The following is a 17,671-nucleotide window of genomic DNA, read 5'->3' on the forward strand; positions in this document are numbered from 1 at the left end:
ACAATAGTGTAAAACAGCTGGTATTTATTAGGTGGCAGCTAGAGAAAGTATTCCCACGGTGTTGTAAGTTGGGAGCTATCATCATCTCAACTTTATAAATCAAGATAACCCATGAGTACTGGGATAGCCTCGGCTTTAGGGTGTTCTGATGGCCGATAGTTACACCTGGGCAGTTTGGCCATCCTATGAACAGACACCTGGTGAGAGGCGCTGAATGCTCTAACAGTGTATAAAACACTCATTTTTGGATAATTTTCAATATATTGAAGCTGCAGTCTGGAAAGGGCTACCTGCTGAAGACATACAGGGGGTCTTCATACTCTCCTCAAGAATCTTGGAGTCCGTTTATGTCTCTCAGAGAAAGATCAAGACATTTCTCTGAGCTTCCATGCAGAGTATCTGCTCACTTTCCAATACTTCTGACAGATTAAATATATTTAAAATTTTTACTCATTAGGTTTTTCTTCACTGATATTTTAGCTCATCTAAAATTAAATGCAACTATGAATTTATTTTTGTTTGTTTGCTGTTTGGAAAACCAGCCAGATCCTCTTCATAAATTTATTTTGCCTAAATTCTGTGGCAAAAAAAATAACCTCAAAGGTGTTCAGATGGAAGAGCTCAGTCTCAAGGCTTCATATATGCTTTCTGATGAAGTACATACATGTCACTCTGGTACTGCCCATCTGTGATCAAGGATGCACCTCTTCCCACTAGGTACACCTACGGCCAGTCTGTGCCGGGGAAAGCCCAGATCCGGGTGTGCAGAGACTTTTCCTCCTCTGGGTATTGTGAGAGCGATAATAATGAAATCTGCGAGCAGCTCACCGCGCAGGTACAGGCCCCGGGCTTGCTCGAGAAGGACATCCCCACTCCCTTCTCTTAGTGATTTCATTCCTTTACAAAAAGGATTCCTAGCACTGTCCTCCTGCGGCTAGCAAAGGTTAGAACTCAGTGAGGTGAAGAACACGGGGACATCACAGGTTTAAAATAACTCCTTGCCTGTGGGTTTTTAAGCCTACAAAGGAACTCATGCTTCCCTGTGCTCTGTGCTATTGGATTGTCTCCACGGCCGTTCCTTGGAGACTCCTCTCTCAGGATTGGAAACACCTGAACCCAGAGTGTTCCGTGTGCACTGTTCTAGACTTCTCTTCTTCTCATTTCTGAATCCTGCTTATGAAAATCTCACCTCTTCTGCTGGGTTTATCATCATTGATACAGTTTTGTGCATGTCTATAAGTCATTGATTTTAATTTTCATCTTTTCAGTTTTCTTAAGGTTTATTTTTAACCATGTGCATGGGTGTAATAATACTGCCTAGACCAAATGATAGTTCTGAGGGTCAAATGAATTAGTGTATCCTTCCAATGTCTAAATTTTGAAGTCAATATATATTTCTTATTTTTAAAATGTAACTAAACTTACAGATTTCTAAATATTGTTGTTAGTACTGAAAAAAGTATGTTTCCCCTATTTCAAATAATAGACCCTTACAAGTATTGGCATCCCTCATTTAAGGGGTGTTTATTACTCTTGGGAGATCACTACCTGTACTCTCATTCTTTAACTCTTTCATGCCTACGTTAGTTCCAGGAGAGTGGCCTTGAATCTGTAAGGTGCAGATTTGTCCCTTCCCTTGATGTACGTCTTCTCCCACTTCATCTTCCTGCTTTAACCCTCTTTATCAGTTCAGTGACTTAGTAGGGGACACCTGGGCACACAGGGGTGGGATGCATCTGTGCTAAAATTCCATGCGACTCTTGGATCCCTAACTTCTTCATTATACCTCGGTTTATTTTTCAGCTGAAAGATGGCTGTGTTTCTCAAACTGTCAACACAAAAGTCTTCCAACTATATCGCTCTGGACTTTTCATGACATTTAATGTGAATGTGCTGGTTACAGAATTTGGAACAGGTAATGACAATGTTTCATGGACAAATTGGAAATATATCGTGACCCACTGAGAAAGAAAACCATACAGAGTTAGCAAAATTGTGTATTAATTATTAATTACTGCTCAAAGGGGTAGAGAAACATCTTTAAAGGTGGCTTTCGCGGGGAATGGAAGTATTGAACCCATGGCCTCACATATGCTTAGGCAACAAGCCTCTACCACTGAGATACATTCCCACCCTCACGGGTTTTGTTCAAATGATTAATCCCTTCCTGACACTGTGATTCATTATTTCTTCAGGTGTGCAGATCAGTAAAACACACCCTGTTTTTATCACTTCGGTGCTTGGCAGCGTGAGCTTTGAGAACATGGACTCTTTCTACAGGAGAGGGATCGCTTACTCTGGAACTGTAGGTTTGACTAGATGTTTTAGAGTACCTTGTTTGGTTTTCTTTGTTTGCAGATTATTGCTTGAAATTTCCTAGACACTCTTTTCTAGGGTCACAACCCACTTTTAACATTGCTATGTCTGATACGTTTGGAAAATTCTAGGCTAAAAGCAAGCAAGGTGTGAAATGATAGCCAGCTTCTCCTGTTTTATGTGTAAACACATTAGCAGGATGGATGTTTCTATTCACTGAAATTTCTGTTAGGTGATCACTCTCATGAACTCAGAATTCCCTATAGACGTGTAAAGTCCGGGTCATAAAAGGATTAATATTTCTGCTTTTGTACAGCTTAGATTTTCTGGTCCTGATAACACACCGATGGTGAGCAAACTTTTACAACTGGAGCTCAATGGCAAATTTCTAGGAAATTATACCACAGATGGGAACGGGGAAGCTCAGTTTTCCATCAACACTTCAGAGATCTTCGATGCACAGATCAGCCTGAAAGTAAGACATCCAAGGGTGGATGGAGACTGGGGAATCCCGCAGAGGCCCAGTGCTAGGGGCTTGGAGCATGAGAAGGCTCTTAGATGGTAGCATATTTTCTGAGACTGGCTTGTCCCCTCAGTACATGGGGATAACAGAGATCAGACAATGAGACACTAATGTTCTCTTCTGGTGACTCTATCATGACCAATATTTATGCTGTGGAAGAACAAGTAGCATGTAAGAAAATCTGGCCTTTGTCCTTACACCATTCGGTGCATAGAGGGAGAAATGCTGTGAGATCGCTTCTGAAACGTCTATACGTGTTTGCAGTTAAACTGTTTGTCGTGGTTCACATGCAGGTGAAGGATACAGAACTTGAATCTAGTTCTCTGGCTGTAATTAAAAGTAAAAAGTCGGAGCATGGTAGTTATGCCTGTAATTCTAGCACCTAAGATGCTGAGTCAAGAGGATCTTGAATTGCAGGCCACATTGGGCTACATAGTCAACCATCCCCTGGCTCAGCTCCCAACAATCACACACACACACACACACACACACACACACACAGAGAGAGAGAGAGAGAGAGAGAGAGAGAGAGAACATAACAGTTCACTGTTAGTTCAATTAGACAGTCACATAACCATAGTCATTTTTTATATACAGGAAAGAGAGTGGTGTTATTATTATCTTATTTTCTATGAGTCGGTTCTTTCCATCCACCACAGCAGTGCCCAGAGTCAAGCTTGGGTGGTCAGGCCTGGAGGCAAGTGTCCTTACATGCTGAGCCATCTTGCCAGACTCCCCAATAACAGCTACCAGTCAGCTTCCTCCCTGCTCTGAAGAGATGAGAAGCCTTGTGTTCTGAAGCGTTCCCTCTCTTCGGAAGTGCCCATCATTCTAACGTCTTTCCTTTGTTTTTTTCTGTCGTGTCAGGCCGTATATGTCCGACCCGGAGCCTGCCATCGTCCCAGCTGGTTGAACCCTGAGTATTTGGATGCCTACTTCACAGTCTCTCGCTTTTACTCCCAAACCAACAGCTTCCTGAAGATCGTTCCTGAACCAGAGCAGCTTCCCTGTAATCAAGAGAAGATTATTTCAGTTCTTTACTCCCTAAACCCTGAGGCCTACAAGGAGGACTCAGACGTGAACTTCTTCTATTTGGTAAGTCTCAGCTGGTGGATCTATCTACTCAGCACAACCCGGTTTAGGAGGTATCATCTCTTAGGACTTGTCTACCTGAGTGAACTCTGTCTACCCACTTTGCTGCTGAATAGCCCTGGCTCCATTAAGGACACAGGAACAGGCTTGCAAAATAATCCCCGGCAATCTGAGTTCCCGTGAGACTGAAACCCTTGCTTCTTCAGTCAGTCCGTTATACTTCCCATCTATATTTATGAGCATGTGAGAGGGTAAGCAACATGGGAAGCTCCAAACGATGAGCGGTAAAGGAGGCTGCTCTCATTCGCTCTCACCAAGGCTCCCTGGAGAGGGAAAACAGACTCGGAAATGAAGACACTCCTACTCCTACCCCCTCCCCTCTCCTAGCCGTTAAGCATGTGTGTCCACCTTGGGCACCTTGTTCAGACTCTCTAAGCCCTGGCGTTCTCAGCTGTTCTCATATTCCTAACTGGAAACCATAAAGGAATCAATTAGATTCACCAACAACAATAGTAGGCTTGAGACACTGTTAAAGAGTTTCACGTGTGTCAAGCCACCTGCTCAGCCTCATGGGCACTCCATGTCACAGCATGGAACAGAGGAAAATGGATAGACAATGGGCAGGCAAAGCCGCCAGCTTGTGCATGCATTAGATGGCTTCAAGATTTTTCTGGTGTTTTCTCTGTTCAGGCCCAACCTGTATGAAGTTCCCACCCAGTGTTCATTAGTGGAAGCTGTCTTGTTACAGGTCAGAACAGTCACTAGATCAGTCCACGGTGACACGATAGGACAGCCACTGCAGGGCTCACACCGGGTCAGTCAGTCCACGATGACATCATACGATGGTCACTGCGGTACTCACACAGGGTTTTCTTTGTCTGCCTCAGGTAATGGCAAGAGGAAGCATCTTCCTCAGCGGACAGAAGGAAGTCAGAAGCCAAGGTGGATATGATGCACCTGCTTTGAAATACGTACCTTATCATCACGCTTTTGCTTAGAAGTTAGGACGGGCACTTGTTCCCACTTGCAGTTGGAGGGTTGGAGATAGCATAGCCTGAGGTAACTTACAGAATAGTTTAAGCAAGGAGATTGCTACCTTTCTATCAGTGTTCTGGTTGACTTTTTGTTACTGTGACTGGCCAAAGGCAACTTGGAGAGGAAAGGGTTTGTTTCGCCCTATACGTCCATCATGGAGGGAAGTTGGAGCAGGAACCTGGAGGCAGGAATTGGAGCAGAGACCGTGGGAGAATGCTGCTTACTGACTTGCCCAGCCTGCTTTCTTATAACCCCCAGGTTCACCTGTCCAGGATTGGCACAGGCCAGAGTGGTCTGGGTCCTCCTACATCAATCATTAGTCAAGAAAATGTCCCTATAGACATGCCCACGGGGCAATCAGATGGAGTCAACTCCTTAATTGGGTTCCTCTTCCCAGGTGATTCAAGTTTGTGTCAAGTTGACAAAAATTAGCTGGTACCATTGCTATCAGTTAATCACGCGCCTTCTAGAAGAGGGGTGTCTAGGGCATTCCTATTGTAATATCATCCTCATTGGTGTATAAGTCCCTGCTTCTTAGTTGCATTTGAATAAGGTCCAGTTTATCTTTCCTGTCCTCGAACAATTCTCCTTCATCCAAACACACCCACATATACGTTAGTCCATGTGGTCTGTGAACTGCCTGTTTCCGCAGCCTGGAACGGAAACTTCTCGCTCCCCATCCGCATCGGTGCTGACCTGGCACCAGCAGCCGACCTCTTTGTCTACACCCTCCACCCCAGTGGGGAAATCATTGCGGATAGCGTCAGACTCCAGATTGCCAAGTGCTTTAAAAACCAGGTAATGTTTCCTCTGTCAGCGGGGTCAGCATTTTCCTTCTTGCCACTTCCTTTTTAAAATTTGTTTTACTTAGTGTTTGTGTGTGTGTGTGTGTGTGTGTGTGTGTGTGTCATATTTGTGTGCCCAAGAAGTGAGTGCACAAATATCAGGGGACAGTTTGCAGGACTTCATTCTCTCCTTTCACCACGTGGCTTCCAGGGATCAACCTCAAGCTGTTAGCCTTGGTAGCAAGCGCTCTTACCCCTGAGGTATTTTGACAACCCTCATTATCTTTACCCAGTAACCTCCTAGTTAAATTGATAAATAATGGGGGTCATGACTAGTTAGTTATCTTGAAGATGCCTGATCATGGGGAGCTAGGGCAGGGAGAAAGGAGATAGTCCAAAAGGGAACTGAGAATGGACAGGAAAATGTCTGTACAGAAATCCGGCAGGATTTGTTTGGAAAAGACAAGATTTATTCAGATTCTCTTCCTGTGTCATTATCTCCACCCTCATTGGTTGCCTTTCTCTGCTTCAGGTCAGTATGAAGTTCTCAAAGGAGCAGGACCTACCTGGCTCCACCACCCGTCTATTTCTTCAGGCAGCCCCAGACTCCTTCTGTGCCCTGCGAGCCGTGGACAAAAGTGTCCTTCTGCTGAAACCCGAACAAGAACTGTCTCCTGAAAGTGTAAGGACCCTTGTCCCTCACTGGCCCCAAACTGTGTGGATGCAGGCCCTACCCGTCGGATTAAGATACTTTTTCTTGAGATGGGACGTGCCAAAATCATCTTTGCTTCTGTGTTCCTTCCTCGGTTGCTAGAACGGGTCACTAGCTACGTGAGTTTCCTGTCTGTCAGAACTCTCCTAATAACTAGAGCAGATTTAAAATTCTAAAGCAATGTAATATTTTAAAATCATAGTGGGAGAGGCTTTCAGTCGGTCTCTGTGCCCTTTAATAATGTCAAATTATAATATGATTATGCGATATCAGATTATATTCTCAGCTCTAACTAACTTCCTAGCCCAGGATGACCCAGGGCTATCTTTATCTTCTTCGTACCAGTCTTGAAAACTGTTTTTTTTTTTATTTTTGGGAGCACAGGCTCCTTGAATATGAAATATGTATCTAGTTCATTTTTTCTTAAGTAAAATATATCCAGTTGACATATTACCTCTGCTCAAATGCCGTGCGACACTGTCCTTATCCTCGGCGGCTTTTCTATTTTTTATATTTATTTCTCAGTTTTATGTTCTGTTCCTTTGGTTTTTCTTTTCCTATGTCAGTCCCACAGGTTCAATGATAAAGATCAATTTTTGGTTATCAACTCCTTTGGCCAAGGAGCTCCAGGCATCTCAACTCCAGGCTGCCCCTTGCTATTATAGTTGACTTTTAATATTAATATACTTCTAACTTCCCTAGCTCAAGGAGGGAAACCCAACTGATACTTCTACTGTGATTACGTGGGATTTACAAATTAATTTCAGCACTGCCCCCTATTGGGGGAATATTCAGAATTAGGCTTTTTATTTTTCCAAGCATATTTTTCTGTCACTTATGAACTAAATTTTAAATAGTTTTCTCATGTAAATTGTTCATTCAAATGTGTCATAACAGCTCTGTTGCTACTATAAACAAGGCTTTTGGCCACGACATAGTTTACTGTTATTCATGTACCCGCAGCTGTTCTACACAATTTACATTTTGCTAAATTGCTAAAATCCTTTATTAATTGGATTATATTTTTTATTGATTCTCTGTTTCTGTGTATTACATCGCCATCAATAGAAAGTTTTCTTTTTCTCACCCTCCCTCCCTGTCTCCCCTCTTCTCTTCCCTTTCCTTCCTCCCTTCCTTTCTCCCTCCCTCCCTCCATCCCTCCCCCCTCCCTTCCTCTCTCCTCCCTTCCTTCCCTCTCATTCCACGCCTCCTGCCTGATTCCAGCACAGTATGACGTCCTGAGGACAGCAGCATCCTTTCCTTGTTCTTGCCTTAGTAGGAAGCACAGTGGAACAGGAGCTCCTGCTGGCTCACGTATGACAGTCTCCTGACAACTTTCTATGTTTGTTTTATAAAGGTTGTCCCATTTAAATATTGTCTCTCGGTGGGTGCTAGTTTGCCTCCTTTCTTAAGCAATTAAGATAAAAATATCTATTATTTTATTGTATGAATATTTTGTTTGCATATACATCTCTGTATGCTGGAAATCGAACCCAGGTCCTCTGAAGCACAGCAGTGCTCCTAACCCCTGAGCCTTCTCTCCCAATCCCTAGATTAAGAATTTCATGGAAATTTCCAAATTCATTTTGTTGAAAACTAAGGAAGTCCTTATGACCTAAGAGCCATGCTCTCTGTGTCAACAGTTACGTTGCTTTCTGTTTTATTATATTTTTATGCTTATACTTTTTCCCTTATTCATTGCTGACTTACCCATTTTTTGCTGTTATTGACTAAATGGAAAGTGGCTTCTGTGGGGTTTGCTTGGTTTGGGTTTGGCGCTCTGCCCGTTATTCTTCCATTTTGTCATTGCTGTTTTTAGTAGTATTTTAAAGTATCTATCGCATATTAATGTAGTTAAGCAGGTTAGAGGTCTAGGCATTTTTCCCTGATATCATTGGCTGTCTGTTGTTTGCTACGTGGTGGGATTGGAGCCAGGCTTGTGTGTGCAAAGCAAGGACTTTGTCACTAAACTCTGCTCCTAGCCCCGCCCCCCACCTTCAAACTCCCCCATAGATGCCAATGTGTAGTGATTGCTCCATTTCTGTTTTTCAGAATTTTTTTTTCTGTTTGAAGTTACCCCTTTATTCCAAAATTTCACATACTGAGACTTTTGTAATTATATGTAAAAGACAGTTTGTTGTGGTTTATTCAGTTATTTTGGGTTTTCTGCTTTATGGTCAGTGATATTTCTATTTTATAAAGCCCTCTAGTGTGCTGATGTGCTTAGATGTGGGTTTTGAAATGTTTATGCATGTTATGAAGATATAGTTCTTGTTTTCAGCTTATGTTATAGCTATTAAATCTGATTCCATATGTGTATGTATATATGTATGTATGCATATATACATACATATGTGTGCATATAAAAGTTGCATCTTTCCTTCCTGGGAGAACACATCATGCTTACACCTGTGTCTCTCTCTTGTTTCCTGAGCTAGCCCAGTTTCTAAGCCGTGCTTGGCTACCTGAATCGTATTTTCTGCTGGCTTCCTCAGAAGGGCACGTGGTTTCCATGACACTTTCCTTCCAGGATCATTTTTCCAAAGCCTTGACTTAGAAACTGGGCGTGGTGGTGGACCCCTGTGACCTCACCACTTGGAAGGCAGAGGCAGGAGGATCAGGAGATGGCGGTCAATGAGACATGAGACCCGTCAAAAAAAAAAAAACAAAAAACAAAAAAAAAAAACCCAGCAAACAGAAACTTTTTAAAATAAAGAACAATCCCTTGATCCATGAGAGATGAGTTAAGTGACTATGCGCTTTTCTCTAGATTTCTTGAGAACCCTGCCCCCCCATACCTCGCTGTGAACTGAGAACCCTGCCCCCCATACCTCGCTGTGAACTGAGAACCCTGCCCCCCATACCTCGCTGTGAACTGAGAACCCTGCCCCCCATACCTCGCTGTGAACTGAGAACCCTGCCCCCCATACCTCGCTGTGAACTGAGAACCCTGCCCCCCATACCTCGCTGTGAACTGAGAACCCTGCCCCCCATACCTCGCTGTGAACTGAGAACCCTGCCCCCCATACCTCGCTGTGAACATTATTTTAGGGACTTGCGCTGTCAGGTGAACTTATTTCCCATGGTAGATTATTTGATCTTTCCTGGAGGCCTTGGAGGTTTTCCCCCCTTTATATTTAAACTAAACATTTTAGTAAAATATTGCTTAGGATTTATTCTGTGAGGGAAAATCCAAAGTTGACCCTGAATTCTAACTTAAAAATTAAGCTTTTTTATTTCTTCCCTGTCTTGAAATTTTTCACTCATGTGTTAGCTAATTTTCACGGGCTCTCGGACTCTCATGTTTGCTGTGACCTGCTTTGGTTCTTTCTTTTTTTCTCTTGTTTTCTATTTCTCTCTTCTGTAAGCTTGGTGTGCTGGCTGTGGTGTGCACATCTGTAACCTCTTTACTTGGGAGACAGACATAGGAGACTCAGTAGATAAAAGTCACATGATCCGGCTTCAGAAAACAAGAAGCAAATAAACAATGGATGGTTTCTGTCAGTCATTTTTTTCTTGGGGCCTTTAGTCTTTAGAGTTCATTTCTGATATTTTTGTGATTTTCAGAAATCAACTCAGGTTCATTCTCAACTAGTTCTTCCTTGGTTTCACCCATTTTTGTCCTTCCTTTGTTTAATTTCCTATTCGTAATCTTTTAAAATAGCTTTCATGCCAATTTGGGAATATTTCCTTTATTATGAAATATTTGAGGAATGCTTTTCTCTCTTGGTTAATTATTTGGACTGAGCAGTTCCATTAGCTACAGTGTGTCCTGTTTCATCCTGTTACATCCTCCCCTCCCTTAAGCACCCTCTCCAAGGGCCAGTCCTCTCCCCTGTTCACACCACCCTGTCCATTAGTTATACCCCCAATAGCTGCCACCCACGTGAGTCATGCATTTCCGTGAGAGGAAGCTGCCCCTGCCTCTCAAGCCCTTCCTTGGAAGCTGTTGTGTCCAGGGAAGATGGTTTGTACTTTGACCCGAGCAGCTGGAGTATTTTTATCCGGGACTAATTAGGTGTGTGTTTCTTCTCATTTCTCTGGGTCATTCTCCCTTTCTGCATGTAGTTTCTTAAGCTTTCCTTCAGTTTCACATACCCTCGTTTCTTTGCAGTCTTTGAGAACATGGTTTGCCTAGTTCCGCCAACGACTGGAAGACTACAGCAACGGTCACCCCCCCCCCCCCCGTAATGGCGAAAGCATAAGTCTTAGACCTCACTCTTTGTTGGCTTTTTTTATGGGTGCACATTCACTGCACATGGCCCTGGGCTTCACAAGAACATTTTCCTGAAGTTATATAGAGCACTTGGACTTCTTGTTCATTACTTGATGCTATATTTTATCTGGGGGGGGGGAGGAGTTGCTGTGTTAATACTTAGATTCAAGCAGCTGACATCACCCTCCAGGTCTGAGAACTTAGTATTAACTTCAAGCAGTTGTCTGTGTGTTAGGCTTTGAAACAACCTAGTGTTCTCCATAACCTTTTTCCACTTTGCTATCCCAAATCCTGCACTGTTGGCCTGAAAAGTTTGCCAATAACGTTGACTACATTAAAAAAAAAATTGGTCTCCTCCTTTGAATTTTTGGAAAGTTGAATCAGAAATAAACAGTTATGACACAAAATTTCCAATCTTATAATTATTCAAGAAGGGTTTAAAGTCACCAAAGACCATATCTTCCTGTCCTAGGTATACAACCTGCTCCCGAATATCCAACAATATGGTTATTTCTTCCATGGTCTCAACCTGGATGATGCTACAGTAGACCCATGCATCCCTCAGACAGATTTATTCCACAATGGACTGTATTATAAACCTGCAAGCAACACTTGGGATGGAGACATTGCCAGTCTTCTCAGGGTAAGAGCACAAATGAGTCTTGAAAACACTCCCTGTTGTAGCTTTAGTGGTCCTGACCCCCATCTATGTCTCTCTTACTGTTAAACCAAGAACATAACTTACAGTCTGTATTCCACATAAACAGAGACTGTCAGCTCCATGTGCTCGGGGTCATGCAAGAGCTTTATGATCAGAGTCATAGCAGTTTAGAAGAGGATACTGAGTCAGACAGCCTTTAGTTCAAGTCCCAGTCTGCTGTTTACCGCATGTGCACTGTGTGTAGACATGCATGTGCATGTGTGCATGCGTGTTTGCTGTTAAGACAATAGTGGTGTTGATTTCTTGTTTCCCCTTTAAGTGTAAATAGAAAAAACATGAAAATATTATCATAATAATAAAAATATAGGAAGAGTGTTGGGAGGAGGGGCGGAAATGGAAACTTTTATAATTTAATAGAATTACTTTCTCATAAAAAAGTGGAATCAAAAATAATAATAATAATAATATAGTGATTACTGGTTTTCTTCCAAAATGTGAAGTTTTCTATAAGTCTTAATAAGGAGACTTGAATTTTATGGTACTGGATCATGGCTAACACAGAAATATTATATTTATTGTCTGTTTACTGTGACTGTAGACCTTTCATGGTCTTCTCAGGAAAGGAATGTATAACTTTTTGTTTCTCTCTCTGAAAGGACATGGGTCTGAAAATCTTTACTAACTTCCGTTACCGGAAACCAGAGGTGTGTTCATCCCAGGAAAGCCAGGACTTGCTGAGGTCGTTTGATAGCCCAGAAGGACAGATGAAGATGTTCGACGCTCCAGCTGCTTCTGCCTGTGGGTAATCTAGAACTTTCTGCTGGAGTTATCAGTCAGCAGAATTCTTTGGACTGGGTGTATGTAAGACAAAGCCATGTCAAACACAGGCCTTACAGATGCCTGATGATGATGTGGAGCAAGAACTAGAATTTCTACAGTTCAACGAGACAGGCTAGAAATAGTTTTGGCCATGAGGAATAATTAGCTTCTGATACAGGAAGAAGTCCAGGTTTTGGTTTCTGCCTTTCATTATCTTTTTAAATTTGTGTTTGTACAGAGAAGAAATAGGGTCCTTCTCTGTAGCCCAGACTGGCCTCAAAATAGATGGAAGACCACTATACAGGATAATGCAGGCAGTAGCTAGACATGGTGTAAGACAACTCAACGAGACTTGCTTGTTTGTATTGGCACAGGCTGGCCTCAAACTTAAGTTGTCAAGGACAACCTTAAACTTCTGATTATCCTGACTCCACCTCTCAAATCCTAGGGTTTGTAAGCATACACCACCATGCCCAGCGCCATAGTTATAATTTTCATGTAGAAACACTGACTAAATGCATCCTATGCAGACTACAGGCCACACCTGTAAAGAACAATGTTCTGGAGAATTAGAACTAGTAATGCCACTGAAAACTTCAGCAAGAATAATGTTAGTGGGCAAAGTTGGCAGGTGCATGTCAGTCAAGAGTCAGGGCAGAGATTTAATTCATCCAGATTTGGCTGCCGGTAATTTGTTTGTTTGTTGTAACTTTTAAGCAAATGGAAATTTGAGCGTCAAAATAGTGACACCCAGATTGAGATTTGAATTATCAATGTTAAGCAATAGAAGTAAATTTCTGCATCACCTCATGCTAAGACATACTAGGCCTGATATAGTCAAGAGTTCAACTCAAGGGCCTGGGAGATGGCTCAGTGGGTAAATTGCTTCCTGTGCAGTCGTGAGGACCTGAGTTCACATCCCTAGCACCCACATAAATGCCAGGCATTTCAGTGCACATCTGCCACCCTAGTGCTCAGAGCAGAGACAGGTAGTCTCCAGGGATTAGTGGCCCACCACCAGTCTAGCTGACTCGAGGTGCAAGTACAGTGAGACCCTACCTCAGAAATCAAGATGGAAAAGCAAGTGAGGAAACCAACCTGTCCACTAGTACCTTCACAGGTGGTCATACATTACACACATACACACACACACACACACACACACACACACACACAAACTCGCACACATGTACAAATGAATGAATACACATGCACTAATGCACACACGCACACACACATGCACAAATGCACACACACTAATGCACACACGCACACACACACACAAGCACATGCACACACACACAGCTTAGTGAGGCCTGTGTCTCTGAAGCACAGCACGTACTTTTGCTATTTCTACATAGGACATTTCTTTGCCCCCTCCCTTCTCATTTTAGTTCATGACATCGCAGATGGCATCAACCAGGCAGAACAGGCCATCAAAGAGACAGTCAGGACGCACTTCCCCAAGACCTGGATATGGGACCTCATCAATGTGGAGTGAGTTTTACTTTCCTGCTACTTCTTAGGTCTTTTTTCTAAAACAGATTTCTCCCCTGCATATCTCCATTTCTATTTTTCTTCTTTTGATTTGTTAACTTTTATTCTTGGGCAATAAAGTAATAAAGTATTTGTAAAAAAAAAATCATTCACTTGTACATCCTGATCATGAATGTTTGATGATTTCTTTGTTTATTTGTCCTATAAAACTTTACTTTTCCACCAAACCTTCACTCCTATAAATTTCATGCAGGTAGATATATGCTACCTCAGTTCTTTAAAAAAGATGTTTATAGAAATATGGCATTTCTAAGGTTCACTTCTACAGACACTCAGACCAGAGATCTGTAACGATGCCTTAGCTAACTCCTGAAGTCACTGCGTTTGTGCGTGTTCTGCCTAAACTTAGAGGACATAGGTCACTCACAGCTTGTCTTTTCAGTTCCTCAGGTTCAGCAAATGTCTCATTCCTGGTCCCTGACACTATAACCCAATGGGAGGCCAGCGCCTTCTGTGTGAATGGTGAAGCTGGGTTTGGCATCTCACCCAAAGCATATCTACAGATCTCCCAGCCCTTCTTTGTTGAAATTGCCTCACCCTTTTCTATAGTTCGAAATGAGCAGAGTGACGTGGTTGTCAGTGTCTTCAGCTACCTGAGCACGTGTGTAGAGGTAAGTCACCCCCTTAATCTGGAAACAAAAAATCCAGCCAGCTAAATTGTTCACTAGTCTTTTCATTAAATATCACCATAGTCTATTTACAAATAAAAAAAAATGTGCTATAAGTCATTTCTTTCTATAATCTTTAGGAATAATTATTTACAGTTTTAATTTTATTTTCTGAGTATGATTGTGTGGTCTACATGTATGCATATGTACCATGTGCATTTCTGGTGCCCACAGAGGTCAGAAAAGGACATCAGAGCCCTTTGAATTGACGTTATTGGCTGTGGTGAGCTGCCTCATGGTTGCTAAGAACTGAACCCAGCTCCTCTTTAAGAGTAACAAGTGTTCTTGACTGCTGGGTGAACTCTACAGGCCCAGAAATAATTGTTTTACATCACAACAATGACTTGAAATTTTAGTGAGAATGTCATTTTGTGATGATACACACTTTACTATTTTGTGAACTTGTGAATGAGTCCTTGGGCGTCTTTTCATTTTGCTAAGTTAAAATACGAAAATCTTCTTAAGATGAAAAATGCCAACTTCTTGGGAGCCATTGAAGAAACCATTGTGTGATAAACTGTAGAATTTCAAGCAAAGGTGAGAGAATTTAAAGGACTACCCGGTGGCCATTGTTTTGTTTTTAGATTTCTGTTCAGTTAGAAGCATCTGAGAATTATGAAGCAAATAGCAACACCCCAAGTAACAACGGCAGTGATGTTCTCCAGGCTGGAGAACGAAAAACGTACGTCTGGACCATTGTTCCAAAGACACTGGGTAAGCAGCAATCTTTTGTGGATTAACCTAGATCCTATAAACCTCTGTTTTTCTTAGATTTCCTGAAGAAACATGGTTTTTTTCTTCAGCATCATATTTCTAATTTCCTTTATTCATTTCTCTATATTCAAAATTCTGATAATGTCCTTGTTTAAAGGTATTTTATTTTCTGCGTGTATGTGTGTACCTGCGTATATGTATGTGCGCCATGTGCATGCAGTGCCTGGGAATTGAGGACAGGGTGTTCCAGTCGATGGTTGTGAGTTGTCTTATGTGAGTGCTGGAACAAACCCAGGTCTTCTGCAAGAGCAGCAGGTGCTCCAGCCCTGAGCCCTCTCTCCAGCCCTATAGCCTACTTAGTACTCTGAGAAACAAAACCCCATTCATTCACACAAAAAGTATAATAAGATTAAAATATGGCACAAATGATAATGTGTATGATTTATCAAGTCCACATAACATATCCCAAATAAAAACCAGGTCTCTCCAAGGCTACTGTGACTCTGGCATTTGCGGTTTTACCCAACATTCACAGAAAATGCCACTTTTAGAAAAATTTCTCCTCAGACAAAGCCATCAATAATGAGAGTTGCTGGGATTATTTTTCTAAACTAAATGTAATAGATCCCAGATATGAAAAATCCAAGCATTGGATCAAATACTGAGAGCTTTGCTGTAGTGCCTGGCAGTTCAGAAAAATGTCTGCGGAAGTCTCTTGCTGAGGATACCAGAGAAGGAAAAGTTAAAGAGTTTAGTGAACTAAAAATGCTAAATGTAGGTGATTCTTAGTTTGAGAAAATCTTTTAAGATTATGTCATTAAAATTCTTTTATTTCATGTCTTGTATTCGTTGTATTATTACATCAGGAGAGAATATGTTTTTGATTCATCTGTGATATTGATTCACCTCAGACCATCTTTCTATTAGATTTAAATTTTCTTAACCCTTATCCTATGTCAGATCTTCAAATGTCTCACTCTGGGAAGTGACACAGAATACTGCACCACTCTGCTAGTGATGCTCAACAGCTGTGCAAAACACAGAACGAAATGAGCAAAACTCACACAAAGGCAGAGAAACAATACGTTGGTTGTGTCTACAGCACACAGGCGATGTTAAGTCTTACAAGCTTTCCCAATCCTCCTCTCTATAAACAAGGATACTGGAGATCAGTTTTGATTGCATACTGTGATACCACAGAAATTAAAATCGACAGATTTCTTGCCAGCACTCAGTTTAAATCTGGTGGCCCTTCTGCTGTATCAGCTCTTACTGTTTTTCTTTGGTCTTAGAAAACATTAAAATCCGCTGTTATTACCAGGTGTGGTGGCATTTTTCTTTGATCCTGGGAAACATTAGAAGCCCTAGTTACTGCCAGGAAGGGTGGTGCATGCCTTTAGTCCCAGCCCTCGGAAGGAAGAGGTGGGGAGGTGGGTAGATCTCTGTGAATTCTAGGCTTGGTCTATGTAGTGAGCTCCAGGTCAGCCAGGACTACATGGTGAGACCCTATCTCAAAAAAAAAAAAAAAAAAAAAAAGGAAAGAAGAGGACCCCCAGATAGCTGCGTCAGGGTCCGTTGCGAGGTCGGCACTCGGTGTTCCATTGTTGGCTGGCAGCTTGGCCGTTGGCACTCCTCCCACTGGGGCGACCATGTCGGGGGTCACAGCGCTACTGCGAAAAACTGGAGAATATGTGAAGACCAAGGAGTTCCGGGATTACATAACCAGCACCCACTTCTGGGGTCCTGTGGCCAACTGGGGCCTTCCGATGGCCGCCTTCAAGGATATGAAGGCGCCTCCTGACATCATCAGCGGCCGCATGACGATGGCGCTCATCTTCTATTCCATGGCTTTCATGCGCTTTGCCTACCGGGTCCAGCCTCGAAATTACCTGCTGATGGCGTGCCATTTCACCAACGTGGTGGCGCAGAGCATGCAGGCCAGCCGTTACATGATGCACCACTATGGTGGTGGGATCAAGGCCGGAAACCCTCCAGCCAAATAAGCTTGATGACTGGGGATGGGAGGGATAGCCTGACCCGGACTTTGCCGCTTGCAAGCCCTGGACTCCATTCCTCCTAAAGAAAGGCCAAGGAAAACTTTGGTTTGGACCCTAAAACAGTGTAAACCCGATTTAAATAAAAACCTGCAATTTGGTTAATTAAAAAGGCATCAAATTGGAAAAAAAAATATTTTGTAAATTCTAAGGGAATAAATGAGTAACTTACTACAGAGAATCTTGAAGGATGTAGAACAAGAAAAACATATTGCCTCTTCTCCAGGCAGGAGAAGAAGCTGATACTCTAAACTTTTGTGAGATTCTAAGAGTTTGGTTCATCCTATTCAAGATGATTGACAAACTTGAAGCATCTCCCGTTGGAGAAGGCGTCAGTATTCTTTATCTTATTCTTGGCAATATTTTCCAGGTAAAGTGAATATTACTGTAGTGGCTACATCCAAACCAAGTGGTGCCTGCCCAGCTGATGCCAGTGAGCAGCAAGATGTCAACTGGAAAGACACGGTGGTCAAAGGCTTACTGGTAGAGGTATGTACCTATGAAATACCAAGTTCTCCA

General features: G+C 42.4%; 2 protein-coding genes across 2 annotated transcripts in view; both read left to right on the forward strand.

Annotated features, from left to right (window-relative positions):
• Positions 1 to 17,671, forward strand: part of LOC125406897 (alpha-2-macroglobulin-like protein 1) — a 42,509-nt gene that overhangs the window by 7,471 nt on the left and 17,367 nt on the right. Inside the window, exons 8-21 of the mRNA XM_048444022.3 lie at positions 718 to 835; positions 1,804 to 1,915; positions 2,196 to 2,305; positions 2,633 to 2,791; positions 3,707 to 3,934; positions 4,819 to 4,873; positions 5,619 to 5,764; positions 6,284 to 6,433; positions 11,152 to 11,322; positions 11,997 to 12,138; positions 13,554 to 13,656; positions 14,099 to 14,327; positions 14,969 to 15,098; positions 17,523 to 17,641. Coding sequence (XP_048299979.3) covers positions 718 to 835; positions 1,804 to 1,915; positions 2,196 to 2,305; positions 2,633 to 2,791; positions 3,707 to 3,934; positions 4,819 to 4,873; positions 5,619 to 5,764; positions 6,284 to 6,433; positions 11,152 to 11,322; positions 11,997 to 12,138; positions 13,554 to 13,656; positions 14,099 to 14,327; positions 14,969 to 15,098; positions 17,523 to 17,641 — 1,972 coding nt within the window. The remainder of the gene's footprint in view (positions 1 to 717; positions 836 to 1,803; positions 1,916 to 2,195; positions 2,306 to 2,632; positions 2,792 to 3,706; positions 3,935 to 4,818; positions 4,874 to 5,618; positions 5,765 to 6,283; positions 6,434 to 11,151; positions 11,323 to 11,996; positions 12,139 to 13,553; positions 13,657 to 14,098; positions 14,328 to 14,968; positions 15,099 to 17,522; positions 17,642 to 17,671) is intronic.
• LOC125406898 (mitochondrial pyruvate carrier-like protein) lies at positions 16,716 to 17,264 on the forward strand. Its single transcript, XM_048444023.3, has one exon. The coding sequence runs from the start codon at positions 16,748 to 16,750 to the stop codon at positions 17,099 to 17,101; it is 354 nt and encodes a 117-aa protein (XP_048299980.2). The 5' UTR covers positions 16,716 to 16,747; the 3' UTR covers positions 17,102 to 17,264.

This window comes from Myodes glareolus, chromosome 3, assembly GCF_982192425.1.
Source record: "Myodes glareolus chromosome 3, mMyoGla1.1, whole genome shotgun sequence".
In the NCBI taxonomy this organism is placed as follows: domain Eukaryota; kingdom Metazoa; phylum Chordata; class Mammalia; order Rodentia; family Cricetidae; genus Myodes; species Myodes glareolus.

What these genes read in the sequence shown, in the direction of transcription:
- LOC125406898 (XM_048444023.3), top strand. Translation starts at nt 16,748, where the DNA reads ATGTCGGGGGTCACAGCGCTACTGCGAAAAACTGGAGAATATGTGAAG.